Source organism: Aythya marila, assembly GCF_965140915.1.
Source record: "Aythya marila genome assembly, chromosome: 13".
NCBI lineage: Eukaryota > Metazoa > Chordata > Aves > Anseriformes > Anatidae > Aythya > Aythya marila.
In genome coordinates this window covers 9,861,918-9,884,567 of record NC_139054.1, presented here as the reverse complement: position 1 = coordinate 9,884,567, position 22,650 = coordinate 9,861,918, and the positions used below count along the sequence as shown (strand labels likewise).

The 22,650-nt window shown below is 55.6% G+C and overlaps 2 protein-coding genes across 13 annotated transcripts; one reads left to right on the top strand and one right to left on the bottom strand.

Moving 5' to 3' along the window:
* Positions 1-5,638: 5,638 nt before the first annotated feature.
* Positions 5,639-11,695, top strand: FUNDC2 (FUN14 domain containing 2). The gene is made up of 5 exons (XM_082770560.1): positions 5,639-5,665; positions 5,800-5,950; positions 6,582-6,657; positions 7,889-8,023; positions 8,615-11,695. The coding sequence occupies exons 1-5, from the start codon at positions 5,647-5,649 to the stop codon at positions 8,690-8,692; spliced, it is 459 nt and encodes a 152-aa protein (XP_082626686.1). The 5' UTR covers positions 5,639-5,646; the 3' UTR covers positions 8,693-11,695.
* Positions 11,696-11,826: 131 nt separating this feature from the next.
* On the bottom strand, positions 11,827-22,549 carry LOC309882978 (cx9C motif-containing protein 4-like). Of its 12 annotated transcripts, none has more exons than XR_014318386.1 (6): positions 22,418-22,549; positions 18,479-19,607; positions 18,207-18,377; positions 18,002-18,053; positions 16,666-16,733; positions 13,805-13,857 (listed from the first exon to the last, which is right to left on the bottom strand). XR_014318386.1 is itself a non-coding variant. In XM_082770561.1 (5 exons), the coding sequence occupies exons 2-4, from the start codon at positions 18,584-18,586 to the stop codon at positions 18,006-18,008; spliced, it is 327 nt and encodes a 108-aa protein (XP_082626687.1). In that variant the 5' UTR covers positions 18,587-19,607; positions 22,418-22,549; the 3' UTR covers positions 17,745-17,920; positions 18,002-18,005. The 12 variants fall into 12 exon arrangements, 10 of the variants coding, with proteins under 10 accessions (XP_082626693.1, XP_082626695.1, XP_082626696.1 ...); XR_014318387.1 differs by having other exon boundaries at positions 13,835-13,857; positions 18,263-18,377; XM_082770561.1 differs by lacking the exons at positions 13,805-13,857; positions 16,666-16,733 and adding an exon at positions 17,745-17,920.
* Between the last annotated feature and the right edge of the window lie 101 nt (positions 22,550-22,650).

The window sequence follows — 22,650 nt, the reverse complement described above, 5'->3', positions numbered from 1 at the left end:
GGTTTCGGGCCAGCACCGAGTCCTGGGAGCCTCTGTATCCCCCACAGGTCAGCCTGGGCTCATTCTGGGGCTGGAGCTGCTGATCCTGCCTCGGGCAGCCCCCAGGGACCAGCAGCTGCCTCACCTGCAGGCTCCTGCAGTGTGAGAAAATGGCAATTTCGGGCAAAATCTTAAAGGACAGTTCAGGAAGGCTGAGTTGGATAAGGTGGCTTATTGCTAAGGAGCAGGAGAGGCGCTGGGAGCTGGCAGAGTGGCTGGCGGCTGCGCAGGTGAGGGATGTGTGTGCAAACGGGGCTGTCCCCCTGTGCCCCAGGCATCTGCACCCCCAGCAGCCAGGATTTAGCCACACAACCTCGCTTCGAGCCATGTGGGAGGGAACTGGTGGGGAGACTCCTTGGGATGCCCCTTCCCAGCAGCTCCTCACCCTCTCGTCTTCTCCTAGGTTAGAAGCAGCAGCTCGGAGCAGACGCACTGCAGTGTTCTTGCCGTGTCCCCCCTGTTTTTAAACTCGCATATTTTGTTTTCGTTTTCTCTTTCCAAGCCCAGGAAATTCCTCCCAGACGCACACACGTGTGCTCATGCACACACACGCCTGCACGCGGCTCTGCTCACGACGGCAGGAAGATGAGGAGGAACGCCCTGCGCCGTCCCGGCGTCCGCGGGGTGGGAAGCACCCCATAAATCATGCAGGAGGGCAACAGGAGTGCAAGGGCAGCGGTGACCCCTCCGGGGGCTGCCCCGGCACGTGCAGAAGTGTCCGTGTGATGGGTCTGGATGGGTGTTTTGGGATCCTGGGTGTGAATTCTTGGCACACATCACCTGGGAAAGACCTCCAGCACCCCAGCCCCACCGTGCCAGTGCACCCCATGGCCACGGGGGCAGGGACACCTCCCCGTCCTCACCCTCAGAGCGGGGCCATGCCTCGCCACCTCGCTGGGGACACCCTCTTTCTTCCCACCCATTCTCTACAGCAGCCCCAGCCCAAGGGGAAAACCACCCCCGGGGCCTCAGCGGCAGGTGGGGAGCACCCAAAGGGGGGGGACTCTCCCTGGGACCGCTGTAAAACCCCTGCAGCGAGGGGCTGCCCGCTGCTTCCTGCGCTCACCGGGGGCTGGCTGATGGGGCTGGGGTGGGAAGAGCTCCCCGGGAGCTGAAACGCCAGCGAGGAGCACGCTTCCTCCAGCTCCCGAGCCAGTGGCTGGCTCCTTGCCCAGCTCGGGACTCCTTTTCTCCGCAAGGAAGATGAGCAACAGCCCGGCCAATGCTGTGGGACAAAACAAGCGGTGTGTCACAGGCGGGGATGCCCTGGCTGCTTTGCACCTGGCCCCCGGCTGCGTTTTAGAGCGGGGAGAGGCTGCCGCTCTCGCTTCCCGTGACAAACCCTTCCCATCCATCTGTCTGAGCCACCACCGCCTGCACGCATCCATCCCGCGGCTGCTGACGGGACACAACAACAGCACGGGGGCCCTGCCACTGCTCCGTGCAGGGACATGTCGAGGGCGTTGTTCAGAGCTGGAGGGGAAAGGGTCACCCTCGGGTCCGGGGCAGACGGCAGATCCAGCCGTGCTTCTGGCAGCGCTCCCCCCGCCGCACGGACGTGACTTTATTCCAGTCAGCCCGCCTGGGAATCTCCCGGTGTCGCCGGACCGTGCGCACCCGGAAAGGCTGGGAAAGGTGTTCCAGAAACAGGCAGACGGGGAAAATGTCCCCATGCAGACGAAGCTACCACGAGGAGGGCAGAGCGCGGGTTGGGGTCAGGCACAGGGAGGGACACTCTGGGCACTGGGGACAGCAATATCCCGGGATCACAGAGGGGAGTAGAGCGAAGCTTCCCTTGGGGGCTGCGGTGCCAAGAGCCCAGACGCAGCCAGAAATTAAAGTTTTTGACACGGGCAGGTGCTGGTGAATTGCCACGCGAATGCCATTGCCACCTGTCAGCACCACGCACGAGGCTGGGCTGGGCAGCGGCTGCCGGCTGCACCTTCAGAGGAGGCTTCGGCATCCCCATCCCACCCCAGGCACAGCTTGGGCACATCCAGCCAGCCCCAGCCCTCCCCAGCAGACAGATCTGTCGGTGCAGATGGGATGGGGAAGCCGGGACGGGCTCCTGCCACCCTGGAGAAACCTGCCTGGCGCGAGCCAAGGACCCACGTGCGAGCAGAAAACACTGGTTGTTTCCCTGCACCGTGCGCTTCTCAGCTCGACGCCGGGCTGGGGCGGGTTAGAATGACTCAGAACAAAGTGAGCAGTGTCTAATCTCTCCTGGGACTTTTTATGTGCATGTGTGTGTGCGCGAGAGAGAGAGCAAGAGTGACTCACGGTGGCTTCTCGGGAATACAGCGTGGCTCAGAAGCAGCGGCCGCCCCCGTGTGCGCCCTTCCCAGCACTCACATGGGCAGAGGGCACCGGGACACGGCCGTGCCACCGGCGGTGGCGAGCTGGCAGAAGGACAGGGCATGGCCACTTGTATCAGTGCGTTCAGGACACAGCATCTCCTGCTGCTGCCCACGTCCTGCCAGGACCCGCCTGCCCAAGGGCTGGTGAGATGCATCCCTGCTCTTCCATGGACGTGCCCGGGGCTGGTCAGTGCCGCATGGGCTCGCAGGGTCCCCCCCAAATGAGGGGCCAGAGCCCTGTGCAGCGCCCAGAGCACCCAACCTGTGGCTGTGGGAGCCCACGCAGCAGCAGCTGAGTGGTGCCGGGGGCAGAAACGGCAGCAAATCCAGCTCTGAGCACCCTCGGCACGGCCCCAGAGCAGAAATGCCACCGTGGAGCAGGTCCGAAAAAGCAGCCGGCTGTCCTCCCCTCTCGCTTCCCCGCATAAGTGGGTCAGCGCAGCGTTTCTCCTTTCTCTCTCGTTTCTCACGCTGGAGGTGTCTCTGAATGACTCAGGCTGTGGGAGCGCAACGGCCGCGCTCCCGGCTACGGGACCCATGGGGCCGCACCTGGGGGAGCCGGGGGGCTGCACATTGGGGTGCTCATGGCTGGAGGGTGCTCCCGATGCCGCTGTCTTCGCAGGGGTGCTGCTGAAGGAGCTCAGCTCCTCATTTCAGAGCAGCCCAGGGAAAAGCAGAGCAGCCTCCAGGCACACAAGTCCTTCGTAAGTCACCTAATTACCCTTGGCTGATTAAATTAAGCTCAGAGCAATTGCTGTGCCGCTTGTTGCTGCTGGGTCAGCCTGGAGAAGGGGTCACGTTCCCTCTGGGTTGTCCGGTTTTTGATGCTTGGCTCAGCCCAGCTGCCACAACCCAGCTGCCAAAACAGGAGGCTCCTGGAGTAAGCCCCAAACCCCTGTGGCTGCTGAGATTCAGGCACACGTCCCCTCTGCCCAGGATGTGGCTCTGCCCCATGACTGCTGTGCTCAGGGCACGGGGAAGGGCCCGGCGCTGCCCTTCCTCCCCGTCCCCCAGTGCTCAGTGTTGCTCAACTCGGGCATCCCCACACCAGCACGGCTCCTGGTGAGCCACAAAAAGGGCTAAATTTAACAACAGGAATTTAGCGTCACTCCATGGGGATGGCTGGGTAAGGGAAGCACTGTCCCAGAAAAATCCTCTCTCGATTCTCGCAGAGAAGAAGCTGATGCACGGAGCAGATCCTGAACCCCCTGCCCTGCTGGCTCCCATCACTGGGATGCTGCCCTGAGCCAGGGGATGCCACCGCACCCAGCACCCACGGGTGCCCCCAGCACCAGCCCCATCTCTTGGGGCTGGCAGGGTGTCTGCTGGCTGGGAAGCAGCCCCACGAGATGAAGAGGGAGATGGACCAGGGCAAGGTGCTGGCCAAAGAGGCAGAAAACACGCAAGAGCCGAATGAGCAGAGTGTTGTGCATCCAGCTATTGTTATTTGCCTTCTACAGATGGAGAAACTGATGCAGGACTTGGTCACCTGGACTACAGTGGCAAGGGGGAAGGAGAATGTCTGCATCGCCCAGGCAGCCACTTTGGTGCCATTTGCTGCGCACCGGGCTGGCGGCACCCAAACCAGCACTTCTCTGCAGGAGGGATGGACTGAGGGGTGGCCAGGGCTCGCTGCAGCTCAGCACAGTGCTCTGCTGTGCCCAGGCTGCTCAGCTCCCATCTGCAGCCAGAGATCCCAGCTGCTGGCTGGAGGGATAACAAAGCCCCTTCCTCTGCAGTGTGGAAGTCAAGGAGGCTGGGGCAGAGCTGAAAAGTCCCCCCAGCATCGGGGGAGAGCAAAGGAAAAGGGCTGTCGCCCCCACCCAAAGCAATCGAGTGGCATGAAAAGCTGGAGCCCATGGTTGGTTTCATTTCCAGAAAATGAGAAGAGAGAGAGAGGCATGGGCAGAGAGAGAAACCCCGCTGAAAATCCCCGCGCTCTTGCTTTGACGGGGCTGAGCTGCAAATTTCCTATCCGCGAGCTTCAGTGTGCCCCCGGCCGGCCGCGGTGCCGGGGCTGTCCCTGTGCGTCTGCGTGACACCAGCGCGGATGTCCCAGCCAGGGGAAGGGGAATTCAGGCGTTGCTTCTCGCCGTACTAAAAGCAGCGGCTCCATCACAGCCTCGGCAGAGCATGTGGACCGGGACCATGAGGCTGGCGGCCACCGGGGTAGCAGCCTGGGAGCCCCCCAGGTCCCCGTGTGCTGGGGACATGTGCTTTCAACAGGGGACCCTGGCAGCTGGTGGAGACGGCCAGGTACAGTGCCTCTCTCAGCGGGTCTGGGCATTTTGGGGGGACTTGCTGGGAGCAGATGGGTTTGCTGGGTGCGTTACTGCCCGGTGCTGCTGCACGTGGCCGCTGCAGAGCCCACGTGGGCTGGCGAGCAGGGAGTCACCGGCCACGCTGGCTGGGAGGGATGGGAAGCATTGGAGACGGGGAAAGGCTTTTGGGGCTTGCACCCCCTGACCCAAACAGGCTGGTAACTTGCAGGGAGCCCCGATGGCTGTGGGGTGCTCGGGTGCCAGTGCTGGGCTCTGCAGCTGCCCCCCGGCCCCGTAACACCCCCGGTACCAAGCAGGAGCACGGCAGCCCCCAGCCCCCAGCGGCACAGCCCCTGCCTTGCTGCGGGAGGAAGCTGAGCGCCCGCAGGATGCTGCACGTGGGCTGGGAAGGACGGGGCCATGCTGGGGCAGCGTGTGGGGCTGAACTAGCTGGCACCATGGGGGGAAAGACACAAGGACAAGGCGTGCCGGGACCCGGCCGCCACATCTTGTTTTCCCAGGGGAAGCCGCTCTGCTCGCCACCAGCCCTGCCCGGAGCCGAGGCCGAGACCCAGCAGAGACACGGTGCCGTTGGCCGCCCAGTAGTCGGTGTAGGATCTGTGCGACCGTCCCGCTAACAGCTACATCTGATTACTGGGTCACCAACGGGCCGACACCACCGCACCCGCTCTGAGCGGCGACGGGACAACAGGGACTGATGGGGGGCTTGGGGTGGGCATGGATGCTGACTGGTGCCACGGTGCTTTGGGGCTCAGCAGTGCAAACACGGGGACTTCACACTGGGCAGAGAATAAATAAACGTTCAGAGCGTGCTCATTCCTTCTCCACACGGTTATTAGGGCGGGAGCCCCCACACGCGCACACGGACACGGGCACTGAGGGGGGGGGGGGGGGCCGCCCCTCCAGCGCCTCACGGCCCTCAGCGGGGCGGGGCGCTGCGCATGCGCAGTGGCAGGCGGAGCGGGAAGATGGCGGCGGCGGGCGGAGGTGGGCGGCGGGGCGCGGGGCGGGCGCGTTGCCATGGCAACGGCGGGGCCGGGGGGGCGAGGGTGAGGCCTGGTCCGGCCCGGTTAGGCCCGGCCCGGCCCGTGACGGTGCCGGGGTGCTTTGTGTGCCCGCAGGCCGGCCGGAGGACGCGTTCACCGTGCTGGAGCTGTCCGAGTACGCCAAGAGCCGGCCGTGGTGGCGCAGGGTGTTCGCGCCCAGCTCGGGGTCGAGCGCCGAGAAGTACAACGTGGCCACGCAGCTCGTCATCGGCGGCCTCACCGGCTGGTGAGCGGCACCGGGGGGCGGCAGGCGGCGGGGGGACCCTCCCGGGGCCGGCCCCAGCCCCGGGCCGGTTGCCTACACGCAGGGCTGAGCAGGGCCGGGGCGCTGGCGGCTGCCGTGGTGCCCTTCGTAACGCACGGCCCTGCTGGGGCCGCTCCTGCCTGCTTAAAAAAGGAATAAGGGGTAAAAGTGCTGCTTGTTTGGGCCGCAGAGGAGCTACCCCTGTGGTCTGCCCCCCGTGCTCCCTCCTGGAGTAAGGTTATTTGTGCTGCCCAGTCTCCTCCTGGAGGTGATCCCTGTTAAAGGTACCCCACCGAAATCGCGTGCTGATTTTGGTTAAACCACGTGTTTCCGACTGTGCTTTTGGGAGATCACGATGTTGAAGAGATAAGAATCAAAGCTGAGAAAGCCTGAGATGCTGTGGTGAGAAGTAAAGAGCTGCAAAGTGCCACATCTGGCCAGGCACAAATTCTCCTCCTTTTGCTCTGCTTGCCTGTGGCCTTCTGCTGTCAGCCCGCCTGTCTGCGGGCCTCGAGCAATCGGCACGGAAGGCAGGCCTGTCTGTAGGATAGGATGTGTTATGTGCATGTGTTTGGTGTCACATTCTCCTCACTGGATCCTGGTTGATTTGCAGGTGCACTGGATTCATCTTCCAGAAGGTTGGAAAGCTGGCAGCAACAGCTGTGGGAGGCGGCTTTTTCCTGCTTCAGGTGTGTATGAAGAGCGAGCCAGGCTTTGTGAGAACGCTGTTGGTGGGGAGCAGGGGTTGTCTTAGTGCTCCTTACTTGTTGGGACGTGTGGGGTCAGCTCTGTGTGCCTGCAGATGCCATGGGCGTATGTTCCCTGGCACAGGTCAATGCCCCGTTTTCACAGGTAGCATAAATAAAGCATGTTAGAACTGGAGACATGCTCAGATGCTGCTCATGGAGTAACTTTAGAACATCGTAGAAACGCCCTAGATCACCTCAGGGGTATGTCTCAGCTTTTAATAGCCAGGGCTGATCAAGTCTGTTGGTCTGCAAAGACTTGTTAAAGTTTTGTGGCTGATTGCTGCTGACGTCTTAGAGGGCCAATTCAAATCCCTGAATAAATTTCCACCCCGTTTTAGTAGCAGCAAAGCAGGAGCATTAGCTTCAGGATTGCCAAAAGGTGCTGTCTGCTTGGGGCTGGCTAACAAAGGCCAGGCCAAGGCACACGGGCGCTGTTGCTGCAGAGCCACCTGAGCGAAGTGGAAGCAAGCTTGGGCCATGGCGATCTGCACTGCTGCTGCAGGAGGGGCTGGTCACAGCTGGCTGCTGTAGCTAGGCCGTTTCCTCCAGCCTTTTCTTCTGATTTCTAAGAATTCAGAAACCGAGGGGAGCCTCTCAGATGCTGAAATCTGGTCTGTACGTCCTGCAGGAGGCAGAAAGCTCTCTGACCTCATGCAGCAGTCTTTGCTGGTTTGCTCCCGAGGCGCTGCATCTCGGGTGACTCGTTCTCACTCTTCTGGTTCCACTCGTTCTGCTGAAAGCCAAAGGCTCGCTCTGAGCAGGGAGAGTTTCACCCCGTTGAATCATTCTGACCAGATAAAATACTCAGGGAGGAGCAGGCTATTAATAGCAGCGTCCAGTCCACCCGCAGCAGCAGGAGAGCTGCGGAGCGTCCCAGTGAATATGTGGCAGTTGTGAGGGGGAAGGGGAGGCAGCTTTACACTGCAGAGGCTGACACAGGCTAAGCTGCAGCGTGTGCCCTTCTGTTAGAGGATTACTGCGGGAGGCAGATGTTGCAGGACAAATGGAACCACAGGCATGGTGCTTTGTCCAGTTCCTGACCTTGTGTGCTCATCTTCTCTCAGCCTGCTGGTCCAGGGCGTGTTGGTCAGGGAAGGGGTGAGTGGGGAGGGGATTCTGTTTAGCCAGGATTTCACTCCAGGAGCTTTCTTTCCACCCCTCAACATTCCAGATCGCAAACCACACGGGATACATCAAAGTGGACTGGAAGCTAGTAGAACGGGATGTGAACAAAGCCAAGCAGCAGCTGAAATTTCACAGCAGCGGTAACAAAATGTCTCCAGAAGTGAAAAGCAGAGTGGATGAGGTGAGACAATTCTCCCAGGGGGTGTGCAGGTGCCCTACTGGAGGTACGGCGGGAAACGGGATTGAATTCTGGGCTCCCGTGGATCCTCCGCCATGCAAATGCCAGGAGGGAGTGCTTGTGTAAAAGCAAAACTAGTGAGATGGCAAAGCTGCCTACGTGAATTTGAAGCAGACAGGGCGTCTTCTAGGCGCGACACCTACTCACCGTTTGTTGTGGCAGAGTCCTTGGGGTTGGAAGAAAACGTGCTGGGGTTGTGGGGAGCTCGAGAAGGCTGAGCAGGAAAGCTGAGCAGGTCTGGTGGCAGAGTGGCCTGGTTACTCCGGGCTCTGCCACAGTGTGATCTGACTCCCACGTGCCATCAGCAGCCCTTCTGTCACAGGATCCGGGCTGTGCTGGGATTGTTCCACAGTTCAGGTGCCACAGATAGGGCGGGGAGGCCGTTAGGGAGGATGCGGAGCTGGTGCTGAGCAGTGGCCACGCTCCCAGTGTTGCCCACCTAAAAGAACAGCCTGAGAGGGGCCTCACTGTGGGGAGGGGGTGAGTGGCTGCGGCTGTTGGAGAACACTCTTGGCTCTTCTCTCCCATGCTTAGGTGATCATATTTCTGAAGAAGAACGTTATCCTGACTGGAGGCTTTGCTGGAGGATTTCTGCTCGGAATGGCCTCCTAGGAACTACAGTTGACTCCCTCTTCGTGCCCAGCCTCCCTTGCCCTCCTCTCCTTCCCGTTCCCTTTAACATAGAAGTCATGTTTCCATGGATGTTTCCAACAGGCTCAGCCCCCTGCTCACAGGTTCCAGCCCTTATTTCTTCCAACACTGCTTCTGACTTCCAGCTTTTACCTGTCTGGGTGCTGGGATTGGCCTGAAAGTTTTTGCCTTGCAATGCATCATTGTGATTTCTTTCCCCTCCACACGCACCCAGTCCCACGTTCTCAGATGACGTGCAGCCTCCTGACCATGTAGTGGCAGAGAAATCTCTTAAATGTGCTTCTTTTCAGGTGTCCAGGACCTGCGTGTTTGTCTGCCAGTACATGTGCACAACAGCTGCCAGCTGTTGGCTGTTATTTAGCTTGCACTTTCTCTGCTCTGGTACCTGGAAAGCCTGTGCCTCCCTCTGTGCAGAGCTGGGTGTGAAATGCAGACACTCCTGCATGTCCTGGGGTGGCTGCAGAGAAGTCAGGGGCAGCGTGGGCTGTGGGTAAGGAGCACGTTCGTGCTGTGTGTGGCAGTGGGGTCCTGCCCTCCCCCTGCCCTGCACGTGGGTGGCTGTTTGGCTCCTTGCCTGCTGTTATTTATAGCCCTTACTGGAAGTGCAGCTCTGGCACTGCAGATGGAAACTGAGCACCACGGGTGGCTCTCCAGACTCTCCCCTTATCCCGTGTTCTGAAAGCAGAGCTCCTTTCTCGCTTGCTGGCTGTCAGCCCTGTGCTGAGGCACTCTCGTTGTGCTGAGCAGGCTCACGGGGTGCTCGCCCTGTCCGTGTCAGCCTGCCTGCCCTGGGCAGCATTTCAGCTGTGCCACTCTCTGCAAAGCACCCCGGGGCTTGGAGTAGTGGTTGTAAGCCCGCCGTGGCCTTCTCTGGCCACACTGGGGTTGGTGATGCCCTTACAGATGTAACCACGTGGGGTGGGATTGTAGATGGCAAGTGTTTAGGGAAGTTACACTGATCCAGGATCCCCGTGGCCAGCTCCATTGTGGTGTGTCTGGGGAGGAAGGAGAAGGTGAAATGTGGTTAGAACTACTTTCAGCACAGTCCCCTACCTGCTGTGGGGTACAGACTCCACCTGGACTCTTCAGTGCTTCCAGCATCTGTCTGCACCCTGGTGGCTGCCGTGGGCAGGGGGCCAGCTGCCTTTCTGCAGCAGCTCCTGGGACTCGCAGAATCCTTTGAGTACATTTGGCAACAACTCCCATGTGTTTCTTCCCTAACCTGAGGCTGTGGTTATGAAGATGCTGTGCGGAGCAGCTCAGCCTGCCTGCCTACCTGTCACTGCGTACAAAAACAGGGTACTGTACATAACAAAAAGGGTGGGGAAAAAATGGGCGTGCCCTTGTAGGAGTAGACCATTTCCATGCTCTTTGCCTTGGTTTTGTTTCTTCTTTGACTTTACTATTTCCACACACACACAAAAAAAAACACCATCTGCTTGCTTAATCCCCTTGCTTATTTCCAACAGCCATAGCCCTTCTGCAGGTGATGAGGCAGCCCAGATGCAGAGCTCAGGTGTTCATGTGATGTCTGGCCCGGTGCAGTTGTGTGCAGAGCAGAACTCTAACCTACAAGAAAAATGAAAAAAAAAAAAAAAGATTAAAAAAAAAAAAATCTTAGAGGTGTTCTGCATTGGCTGTGCTTGGTTGGCACTAGCACTTCCCAGAGTGTGGGGACTTGCATGATGTAGGGTGATGTCCTCCAGCAGGTACACGCAGGTGTCCTTGCCCAGGACGTTGATGTGCAGCCCACCTTTCGTGGGGAGCACACTAGAGAACGGTGATGCACGTGGGTGCCCGGGACACAGGTTGGCAGCTGCACCCCATCTCCCACATCGTGTGATGCCCTTCTGAACATAGGTTGTTGGCTCTGGGTGTGGGTACAATGGGGATTCTTCCTCAAAGAGCTGCTGGAAGGGCTGGCACTGGGGGTTCTGCCACCAGAGGTTTTGGGCTTGGCACAGGCTCTTGTTCCTTTTGCTTCAGTTCTGATTGAAGTGTCAGAATGGCAATGCTTTGATTTAGGTGAGGGTTTCTCACCTTCTGGATATGAAGAGAGGCTGCAGGTAATCAAGAAACATGAATCGGTGTCTTTGCTTCTGTCCTACCCTATGTGGCCAGGGAGAATAAAGGAGCAGCTGGGCTCACAGCCTTTCAACAATGACTTTTAGGAAAGCCATCAGAGGCTGCAGGAGGGATGCGATGCAGCAAATAGGTCCTTGATAAGTCGGTGTCTGGGAGTGGAGTGACAGAAGCGTTTTCTTTTTTTAGTAACCCCGCACAGCTGGATGTGGCTGCATTAACACATTTGCATTGTGGAGTATCTCTTGTTCCTGTAGGGAAACGGCCCTGCTTCCCCCCTGCCTGGTGTGCTGCATAACCCCGCTTCTACCGAGGTGCATCATGAATCTTTCCCAGCGGCAAAGCTCAAAGTAAATCACGAGCAGACCTGAGGGCTGTTTTTCCAGCTCAGATAAGTCGCTTTCTGCCCTTTCCTGGGAGGGGTGTACTGGATTCTGCTCCACAGGGTCCCGACTTGCTGCTATGGAGAGCAATGGCCCGGAGAGGGAGCCAAAACGTCTCAGTTCCTGCAGGAAGCAAGTGGTTGAGACAAATTCATTTTGTTTAGTGTGAGCACAGGCAGGGAGTGGACAAGGACATCAGCATCTGGCAAATCCTGCTGTGCCAGTGTCGGGCTCATGGCTGGCGCTGTTTGACGCTGTGTGCCCACACTGGAAGGTTTGATGCTCTGTGGGAATGCATTTTCATTGCTGCAGGTGCCAAGATGAGGTGTTCCCCCCCCACACTCCCCAACACACTTGCTCCTTTTGGTCTCGTTTCAACAACTTCTGGCGTCTGTACCAGTATGGGAAGGTTTAAAACACACTAGGCTTTTGAAGTCTTTTTATATATTGTATGTAAATGCTTGTTGAAGTGATATTTTATTAAACAGTTTTGCTCTAATTTCCGTGTGAGGTCTGTTGGCTTCTCAGGAACAGCATGCTGTGTCTTCGCCTCGCCCTGCCTGTTGTATTTTACTGGTGGGAGCAGTTGCAGCTGGTGCAGTGGCACAGGGCACCCAGCCTCCCTCCTCTGCAGGTGACCGTGGCTGAGGGTGAGCTGCCTTAACAAATCCCTCTCCTTGGTGATCCTGGCACCCATTGCCCACGCTCCCAGAAGCTGGGATGCCTCGGGGGCAGGAGGTGATTCTGCTGCCAGCGTGGCCTTAGGTTCCTTGCTCACGGAGTTTGTCCTCATGCCCATTCTATTCAGGTAGAGCAAAGACTTTAATTAGGTGCGACAGAAGCCTAAATATTTTTTTGATCATGTGTTGGTGATTTTCTTTCTCATGCTCAGATCGGGCAAGAGGGAAAAATGATCCACCTGTGAAGTGATTGAGCTGCTTCACATCATTGTCATGATTCTCTGCTGCTTTTCAAGAGAATTGGCCACCCTGCCACCCCTCTGCTTTGTTGTCCAGTAAGGCCAGCTCTGAAATATTCCGAGCCCAGGCTGTGAAAATACCAAGCAGCTTCTATTTAAACATGATAATGTCACGTGGAGCTCTGGATAGAGAACAGCCAAGCTGCCCAGCTTACAGCTATGCTGGGTTCTCAATAAACAACCACACTGAGACTGCAATTTGTTCCAGTCATTTATTTTGTATTATGGTATTTCAGAGCAGTGAATACAGATGGTTTGCTCTTCTAGGCTTCAATACACTCAGCTATTGTGCCTAGACTACAGTGGTATTTTTATAGAAGCTGTATTTCATAATTAATTGTACTTGATCACAGCACAAAAGTCCTTACGGCTAGATCTAATGACAGAGTTAGTGGCCTAGTGGGTTCAAAGACTGGTATGTGGGTGCCCTGGCTTGGCACCCACTGAGGTGCCTGGACTCCTGCTACAGTGGACGGAGAGACGTGGGCAGCTCTAAAGGGTGATGCAGGAACCTGTCTACCAAGCTCTTCTACAGGTCACAGGAAATTCTGCTGCACAGGTGAGAGCTTCTGAAAAGCCATCTCTCCCTGGGGTCCAGACACAGACGGTTTGTGTGTGAGTCTGAAGTGCTGTACCAAAAGTGGGTGCCTACAACTGCTTGCTCAGTAAGTGGCACCTAAGTCGGTTCTTGGATCTAGCCCAGGGCTTTGTGATAGGCCCCTGGGTACCAGCGCGCTGAATTACGCTGGGTTTATAACATATTGCTTAAAGGTCTTCAATTATACAGAAATTTATAAATTTTATATCAACAGTCAGATTTTTCCAAATGAATATTGCTTTTTTTAAAAAAATCCTATTCCTGTAGCAATCCCTGAAATAATGTTCCTGTAACATCTTTATTGTCATGCAAATAGCAGCGTGTAGGCAATTCAAATATAGTAATCAAAACCCTGTCCAGTGGGAAAGTGAGGCACTTAGGCAAAGTGGCGTGTTGCCACTCATGAGCTATGCAAAACCTAGGAACGAACCCCGGACCTGATTCCCGTTCTTGAGCTTGAACCACTGGACAGGTGAACGTTGTCTGGAACTACTGCGTGATGGCAGCAATACCTCTGCGGTGTCAAGATGGACTTTGTTTTATGTGTCACGCTTAAACTCACTCTGATGAGCACATTTCCTGTACCTCCCGCTCTAGAAGCCAGAGTAACTTGGTTCCAGCCCTCCATTTTGAGAGCGAGGATAGGTTAGAGTAAGGTAAGCATTCTAAAAACATCGAACCGATTTTTCACAGACACAGTTGCAATGCGAAGACAATGTAGATGATGTTTTGGTACAGAAAATGCAGTCTGTTAACCAGGCCATCTCTTGGTACTGTTATACTTTTTGGTGCACGGGATGGTGTGTTCTGGGAGCCTTCTGGCTTTCCTGAAAGTCTAGAGAAGGCTCGGAAAAAACCACACATGGGCTCTGCAGGTGAGTCCGTGCTCTCGCACCTGCCGGAGCTGCAATGTGTTACTGAGGTGGTGGAGGAATTCTGTCTGAAGTAGTCTTAAGCTTTTCTCTCTCTCTTTCTTCTCTCTCAAAACCTGAACAACAGATGGAGCGGCCCTTGGGGTACCGGGCGCAGCATTTCCGCATCTCCTGGAGCACGGCTGCGCACTTAGACTCCACGTAGTTGTTCGCTGGAAAATAGAAAGGAGACACAAAGTCCACACAGGGGAACTGGTGCTGCCCCCGAGGGGCTGTGTGTAGCCTTTGGGTGCTGGGTAGTGTGCTGCTCTGAGGGGCAAGAGCTGCTGACTGGCGTTTTGTCACTTTCCTGCTCTACTAAAAAGTCTCTCCTGAGTGTCAGCTGCCTAACAAAGTGCTAATCAGCCTTGCTGGTCTGGACAGAGCACCTTCTGCCCCCCAGGTTTGTGGCTGCCTTACCACTCCAGTAGGAATGAGGCTTCCCTAATGACTGCCCTCTGCTCCCTACTTCCCTTAGCCTGTGTGCTTCCAAGGTGGATCGGGTGATCCCTGTTCTTCCACTCTGCTGCCTCATCACAATCAAGTTTACAACATTTAAGGGCACCCCAAGAGGGGCTGGTATAAACGGGGACGAGTGGGCCCGTCATCCCTGTAGGGCTGGCAAAAGGAAGGGGTGCGGTGTGTGGCTGCAGCCCTCCTCCTGCGGCCTGCCAGGGGCAGCATGCAGTTAGCAGGGAGCCAGCGACACGGCCCCCTTCCACACAAGGGTCCACCTCCAGCTCGGGCAGCCCCTCTGCCACGTCGCTTGTAATACAAGCACTGAGGTAACCCCTGAGGAAAAGGCTAGGGTGATGTTACTGCTTTGTACGACAAAAGGCTTGAGCCTGCCCAGGCTCCCAAAGGCGAGCCCTTTGCAGGCCTGGCCGGCCACTGTCACCTCCAGGTTGCCCTGAACTTACAGCAGAGGTGCTTTGGTCTCAGTGCCCAGCAGGGTTCTGCCAGGCCCTAGGAAACCAAGACTGATGGATCCAGGTGGCTTGGGAAGGACACCTGCAGCCCCATCCGCCTCCTCAAAGCCCCTGCTGCTCTCCCTTGGGTTTGAGAGGAAGAAGCTGGCAACCTAAACAGTGTGGGAGGTCTGGAAAAGGAAAGCTAAGCTCTGTGCCATAACGTTCCTACAATGGGTGCTCCAGGGGCTCTCCTAATCGTTCCTGTGCAGGTTTGTTTCTAGCACTACGTTCAGGCACACCCTGCTATCCGTCAGGGATGCATTCCTGTAAAGCACAAGGGTTAGTTATACAGTGGACAGCAAAACACAAAAAAAAAAAAAAAAAACACACAACACATTTACAGTGGGCATTCAGTCTCACAGAGGAAGCAGGCAAGATCTTTTGAAACAATGACCCGCTGCAAACCAGCAGGCTCGGAAAAGCCAGCAGCTCCCAGTGCTCCTGCTCCTGCCCTCATCCTCCGCACAGCACACACTGTGGGTATTAGTCAGCTAATGTTCTGTGTACATCCTCTATTAAATTAATTCTTGCAGGAAAAATTGCTTCGCTGTCTGTCAGCTCAGCTGCTTCATCTGTGCAGCTCAGACAATATCCCAGCAGGGCAACGCACGCACAGCAACAGCGCTCCAGAACGTTAGCTGAAGAAGTGGAGGATGGGGGCGTGCGTGTAGCAGCCTCTAGAAGCTTCTCTGCTAACACTTAACCGGTCAGATCAAATCCGTACACAAACCTACGCAGGTAAAACACTTGGAGTAACCTCCACGAGTGTTATGAAAATAACATTGTCATAGCTGGGCCCACAACACTGTTCAACATCAGCTTTTAAGTGCAGTTACTATGGGGAGTGAAGGTTGCTCTTCCCACAAGAACACTTCAAGCTATCAGGACAGTAAGGGCAAATCAGGCAATCTATTCACACGGGGAGAGGATTATTTGAGCCCTTGCTTTGAGCTGAACACAGCTTCCCAAAAACAATCCTGGGAAAAACAGATATCTACCTGGCTGACTGCTGCCTTCCCCGTGCCATTCCCCCAGCCAGCAGGGGCTGTTGTGGCACCTGCACTGGTTGCGATCTCCGTGTCTGCAGCAGGCCGCAAGACCATCCCTCTGCTTCCCCACAGGTCTCCTACCCAACTCTCTGCATTTCAGCTAACCTGCCTGCGGTCTTCACACAAATTAAAGGCAGAAATGAGTTGTGGAACTGCCTTGGCTGCCCTGGGCTACTGCAGTGAGTTCCTGAGAGGCTCAGCGCATGCTAAGGGCTCTGCCAGGTGAGTTAGGAAGAACTCTTTCCCACATGGTGGAGCTGCCTGGGCACACGGGAATGTTTCTCTTATTTGCTCTATGGGGCAAGTTGTTTTCCAAGAAGCAACTAAATTTTTTAAGAAATATTTTTCTCTGCAAGTAACAAAGCTGCTCTCCCCAACTCGGGCTCCCGAAGCACATTATCAGGTAATCTCCCCCTTCGCTACAAATATTTGGCTAAGCTATTACAAAACAGCTGTGAAAAGTCTCCAGAGGACACCAGCCCATCTCCTACCTTGAGGCCAGATCACATATACCACATCTCTTCCTGCCAGACATCTGTCTGACCTGCTCTTAAGATACGCCTCGAGCTAAACACTCCGCAGTCTTCTGCAATCCGCCCACAGCCTCGCTACCCACTCTGCAAGGGAGCTTATTATAATGTCTAGCTCTCCCCGCCTACAGCTCGGTCCCAAGTCTACACACAGGCTCTCACTACTGGCAAGGAGAACGCTCCGTCAGAAATAAACACTTTGCTGTTACAAGCGCTCCGTTTTGTACTAATGGTGTCTCGTTACTTACAACCAAGCACAACAGAACTCTCTTAAAACCAGACTTCTTTATAATTTGTTTCACTTTGCAACCAGGTCACACTAAAGTGCTTGCTTGCTTCCTCCTCAAGGTGAAGGGAGAGCTGGGTTAGGTTAAAAGAATCAAGTTCCACCAAAACTCAAGACACCAAAAAGACAAAATGACATTTGGTACCTTGCAAGCATTTCTGTATTTCACAGGCTTGCTTCTGGCAGGGATCCTTCTGGGACATGTTCAGAGAACTAAAATGATAGGAAAACGTTACTGTAGAAATAATGTTTGGGCGTGGGAGGGAAAGACACTGTCTTAGAGCCAGGGCTTTAAAGAGTTCCCGATTTCCCTCTCTACCACAGACAGTTCAGCAAGTGCCTACTGCTGCCTGCAGGTGCCTGCCGACACGGACAGGGGCTCCCCAGCCTGCCAGTGCACACACAACCTTCACTGCACACCTCTCCCAGGGGCAACTCGTTAGTGGCCTTGTTAATGACAGCTCTGGGTCTGGCTAAAGGATGTGGGCAGTGAGTACAGGGAGGTTTTACAGTGCTGTGCGTGGAGGCCTTTTCCTTTTCTCTGGTCAGAACATGTCCTGCTCCACCTGGAAGCACAAAGACTCCAACCACGACTCCAATGAACTCTCCTGTCTTTTTTTAACAGTTCTGTGCCCCTAAACCTTATGCTAAAACATGTGTTTGTGTAAAAGCCCTCTCTGTGAGCTCTACACATCCAGGAGTTTGGTTACTCATGTAACTGCATCTGGAGGAGGAGCTTAGGGAAGGAAAAAAAAAAAAAAAAAAAAGAACAAAACAACATAATTACGTGTGTACAGTAAAAACAACAACAATGAAGGGGCTTTTTTGTTGCAGGAGAAATCCTCTCAGAATTCCCCCCAAAAGAAACCACAATCAACCACGATCACATCCCCGAAAAGCAGGATTTCAGACAATCAATGTGACTTTCTGCAGCTGTGACACCTGTAAGCGTGATCTCAAATCAAAAGAGAAGCAGAAGCTGGTGGAGCAGCAGTTGGATGAGAGACCTCTAAGGGAAAGCATGGCTGTGGCTGAAAGCGGTGGTGGGACTCGCGCTCCCTCAGGGCCACAGTTCAGCTCTTGCCCCTGCCCAGAGCTAGGGAGGTGCTGCCTTCAAACCTCAGCTCATTCAGCGACCGCAGCACTTGGCAGTACCGCGAGGACATTACTTCCAGCATCCTGGCCAAACTCCACTTAGGGCAATTCCATTCTGCCTACCTAGAAGTCCCCCTGATGTTTCAATGGGACACGATACTCCTCTTCACTGCCTGTCCTAACTCTTGTGTGATGTTGCTGTGTGTTGTTTAAGTGCCTCCACCCCAGGGGTGGCTGCATTTCAGTGGAGAGAGAATCATTTATTGGACAAAACATACAAGGACATCTTCCTAGAGCGACTGCTCCTGAAAGACAAAAATTGGCATTAAAGGATGACCGGGAATAAACAGAGCACAGCACAAAGCAGGGGTAATGTCTCCACGTACCAGATTAATCACCAGGCACGAGTTTAAGCAGCAGTTCTTCAACACCACCGAGCTGTAAGCGACAAGGAAAAGTTCAATACGTCTACAGTTACCGGGGCTGAGCTAACGGACGTCAATAAAACAACAGTCCTTTGCCGTCCCTCAAGGATCTCAAACGACTTCACAAACAGGAATGACTATGGTCTAGTGTCGCCACCATCCTTACCATGAGATGGTGCTCTATCTCCCAAACGCGAGAGTTACTATCCCTGTACTGCTCACCCTGGGACAGCTGCCACATATGAGGCAGCCGGGATGGGGGGAGCTGGCTGGGTCGCAGCGCCTCACCCAGGGGAACCTGAACTCTTTGGATCCGAGCCCTCAGCATACCTTCCTCCTGGGGGAGAGCAACAGAGAGAGGAGGCAGTTACTGGCAGTGCAGCAGAGGCACCCGCGACAGCAAAGCCACGACCACGGCGAAGCCCGAAGCACACTTGCCTCTTCCGCAGCCACGAGCCACGTTTTGCGGTGCTCATCGCAGTAAACCCCCACGCGGCGCACCCAGAGGCGGACGGGAGGAGCCCCCGCGTGCCCTCCTTCTGCCATGCCCTCGCCGCTCCTCGCCGCTCCCTCCTCAGGCGCGCGGCATCGGCGGGCGCGCGGGCTCCTGAGCTCCGAGCACGCTGGCGGAGAAAGCTCTCCGAAAGGCACCTCGGGGCGGCGGCTGCCGTGCTGGGAGGGATGCTGTGTGCTGAAGGGTCCCTAGAAGGCAGCCTGGGGGGCTAAGGTGATGGCTGCGGGAGAGGAGGTCGCACGGCGGGTTGGGCGCTGGGACGTGCGCGCTGTGTGGCGTCTGTAAGGCATTCTGGGGCAAAAGGTGCTATAGGTACACGGTTAAACCCTGTGGATATTGGCTTTGCTTATTCCGCTAACAGTCCTAGTAACAGTCTTCGTGTAAAATAGGGAGGGAAAAAAAAAAGGAGAAAAGAAGAAAAAAAAAGTGATTTACGCAGGAGTTCCGTGGCTAATGATGGTCTAAATCCCAAAAACTTGTGACAACAGGTGGAATTAGCTTAACAACAAGGAGGATCACTCTGGAGACAAAGCACGAGACTCCGTACGCTTGACTCTCACATTTGGATCTCGCAGAGCTGTCATTGTGCAGGGGCCTTCGTCTCATCCCTTAAGAGGGTAGCAGCATTGTCCATTCACACACAGGCTTCTCGTGGACAGCTCTTGCAGCTCTGCGTGGTTCAGACTTTGGGTGCTTACTGAGAGCCAGCAATAGCAGCAGGGGCAAAGGAATTTTGGACATGGAGGCGGTTCTTCCTACCAGAACGTTTGCTTAACGGCAAGTTTGTCTGTATGCCAGTTAGAGCAAGCTGAGCCATTAGCAAATGGAGGTCAGGGCAAGTGATTCTCTCTTTGAACCCTAGAAGAGGTAATCAGAACGGTACAGACAGTCTTCATCCTTTATCTAGGTTTAAAGTAGAACAGAATTAGGCTGCGATACATGTAACATCTTCCTGCTATGAAGCAGATGCAATACTCCTATCCCAGTGAAACACAGTGATCTTCCGAAAACTCGCGGAGTTATAAGGCATGTTTCGGACAGAAGCAAGAAAATCTGGGTACAAAATAAAGCAGGGAAGGTCAGGGAGAGAAAAATATCGTTATACATTGGGGTACAAACACAGCAGGACACACACGTCCATGTTGCCTCCTCTGTCTTACCCCAGCGGTTCTCTGCCTTTCCCAACCACAGGAGCACCGAGCGTTTTTGAACACAAAACACCAACCACGGGTCAGCCTGAACAGCGCTCTCACAGCATTGTAATTTACAATGAAAACTTTGATCGTTCTTTTATTATTTCTTTTTCTCCCATTCTGTTTGTTTCCTTGCTTGACGTGTGGCAATGTGTGTGTGTGTTACTGAAAGCTCTGAAGACCATCCCATGGTGTGTTACGGCCCTTCCAGGCACTGAAAGGAACGTGACAGCAGACTGACAAGCCTCACGAGGCCTTCAACAATGAGCTGTGAGGGTTAAAGTGACACCCCTGGAAGTCCTATTCGTTCTGCTTTATGCTAAGTTGCTTTACAAATTTAAGCCCACGTGTGGAAATCACTTTGCCCAACAGTGAAGTGCAGCAATCGCCACTGCTCACTTTCAGTCAGCAGGATGTAATTACCCAGGCTGGAATTTGGCCAGGACACTCTCCTACTCTGTGGTCTGATGCCAAAAGCTCCATCATGTCCAAAAATGCTCACCAACTTGCTTTCGTGCCCCACTCAGAGCTGGAATTTCTACAGCTCATCATCCCCAGGACAAGAAGATGCTGTCAGCTCAATATTGATTCAGGTTTGGAAAAATATCGCTCCGTAAGTGAACACCACTGCTCCTACAGCAAGTAAGCTCTCCCAGAAGGTCTCCTATCCAAATACTAACCTGGTCCAGCCCTGCTGAACTTCAGGCAGGAGGACTAAAGCACCACACGGATCTCTGTGTTTCCTGTGCACGAGCATGGTGGCAATGAGAGGCACAGGGCCGACAGAACAGGGTCTCATGCAGAGGACACCGTGCAGAATGGGCAGCGGTTAACAACATCGCCTTTTCACTCTTTGCCCCAGAAATTTGACCCAAACTTCCTCTGAGCTCCACAGCCCTGAGCTCAGTTGCTAGAGTTCACAGGCTCGCTCTGGCCTCGCTTTTCTCCAGTCTCTAAGACTGCTGCGAGGGTGCCCAGTCAGAGCCACGACTAAAATCTCGAGGTCAGGCAAAACCATCACTTGGGTGTGAAGCACGGCAGGTCTGTCCTTGGAACTCGGACATCCGAGAGGAACAGCTTTGAAAAAGCATGCGCTTAGACATTTGCACCTAAAACATCAAGACGGGAAAAACTTACACGCTTCCTACTTTTTGCTGATTTTTATCAGAAAGCAATAAAGGAGCCTGAAGGAAGACAGAGTTGAGAGAAGTAAGCTTACTTACATTGAAAGCAAGTTGTAAAAACTGTTCCTTATACTGCTCGACTCGTTATCTACGCCCTGAAAAACCCATCCAACAAAAACCAATCATCTTAAATTTGCAGGATTGCAGTGTCATGCTTTGACGCTGATTTCAGTGTTGCCATCAACATAATTGCATAAGACTGAGCAGACTGAGGTTTGGGGCTGGGGAGATTTAAAGCCCAGCCCCATGGACACCCCCAAGACCTGCAGGTTTTCTGTCCTCCTCGGTATCGGACCTTGAAGTTTGATGCTGTTCTGGGACCTGGGTGGCTTCTGAGCCACACAAACATGAACAAATGTGAAGATGGCCAGTGGGAGGACCGAACCTTGTGACGAGGTTAATTTATTTGCTTGTAAAGTGGATATATTAGAAGATTTTACCAAAACAATGAAAGAAATTGCTCCAGCTGCAGCTCGGGCCATCCCCGGAGCTGGAGCTCAGCGTGCTGGCCAGCCCCCGGTTGTGTTTTAGGAGGGGACGGGGTGGGACTGGTAGAGGAGCTCAGCTGCCATGTGGGCACCAAGGGAAGCAGCGATGCTGGGGCTCAGTGCACGGGGCACAGCTGTGCTAACTGGCTCCACGGCTCCGCACCAAAGCTGCCCAGTTTGTGCGTGGCTCCCGGGGAGCTAAACAGGAGCCGATCCTCCCCAAAAACCCAGCCTGGGTCGTGCAGTGAGACGGGGATGGGACAAGCGGTGTGCGGGGCTGAGGGCGCACTGACTCGCGCTGGAGCTTCTTCATGGGGTCTGGACTCTTTGGGGCTTGGACTTGTGGGGCTTGGGCTTTTGGGGTTTGGACTCCTGGGGGTTTGGACGCTTTGGGGCTTGGATGCTTTGGGGCTTGGGCTTTTGGAGTTTGGGCTTTTGGGGTTTGGACTCTTTTGGGGTTTGGATGCTTTGGGGCTTGGACTTTTGTGGTATGGACTTGCGGGGTTTGGACTATTGGGGTGTTGACTTTTGGGGCTTGGACTCTTTGGGGCTTGGGCTTTTGGGGTTTGGGCTTCTGGGCTATTGGCTTTGGGGGTTTGGACTCTTTGGGGCTTGGACTCCTGAGGGTTTGGACCTGTGGGATTTGGGCTTTGGGGGCTTGGGCTTTTGGGGTATGGACTTTTGGGGTTTGGACTCTTTGGAGGTTTGGACTTTTGGGGCTCGGACGCTTTGGGCTTTGGGTTCTTGGGCTTTGCGCTCCCTGAGGCTCGGCCCCTGCCCTGCCCTGCCCGTGGCGCTGTCCCCCCCCCCCCGCTCCTCCAGCAGCCGGCTCCGGGCCCTCCGGCGGGGCAGGGGCGGCTCGGAGGGGCCCGGCCATGGCTGTGTGTGTGGGGGGGGGGCAGGGCGGGGTCCCGGTGCCGGTCCCGGTGCCGTTCCCGGCCGGGGGTATTTTGGGTGCGCGCAGCCCGCCCCGCGCCGCCCGCCCGCCCGTGACCTACCTGCAGCCCGAGCCGCTGCCAGCCCCGCGCCGTGAGCGCCTCCGCCAGGACGGCCACGCCCCCCCCGCCCCCCCCCCCGCCTCCCACCGGCCCCGCCCCGCCCCGCCCCGGCCCCGGTACGGGATGGCGGCGGCGGCAAGAGCCCGGAACCCCGGAGCCGCACCCGCGGGGGCGACACGGAACCTCCGCGGCGGGCGCACCGCCCCGCGCTGATTGGTCGGCGGAGCCGGCGA

What these genes read in the sequence shown, in the direction of transcription:
- LOC309882978 (XM_082770561.1), bottom strand. Translation starts at nt 18,586, where the DNA reads ATGGCAGAAGGAGGGCACGCGGGGGCTCCTCCCGTCCGCCTCTGGGTG. An exon ending in GGCTCGTGGCTGCGGAAGAG is followed by an intron (nt 18,378 to 18,478) that starts GCAAGTGTGCTT and finishes GCTCTCCCCCAG; the next exon opens with GAGGAAGGTATGCTGAGGGC. An exon ending in AGATAGAGCACCATCTCATG is followed by an intron (nt 18,054 to 18,206) that starts GTAAGGATGGTG and finishes TGTCGCTTACAG; the next exon opens with CTCGGTGGTGTTGAAGAACT.
- FUNDC2 (XM_082770560.1), top strand. An exon ending in ATCGGCGGCCTCACCGGCTG is followed by an intron (nt 5,951 to 6,581) that starts GTGAGCGGCACC and finishes GTTGATTTGCAG; the next exon opens with GTGCACTGGATTCATCTTCC. An exon ending in GCGGCTTTTTCCTGCTTCAG is followed by an intron (nt 6,658 to 7,888) that starts GTGTGTATGAAG and finishes TCAACATTCCAG; the next exon opens with ATCGCAAACCACACGGGATA.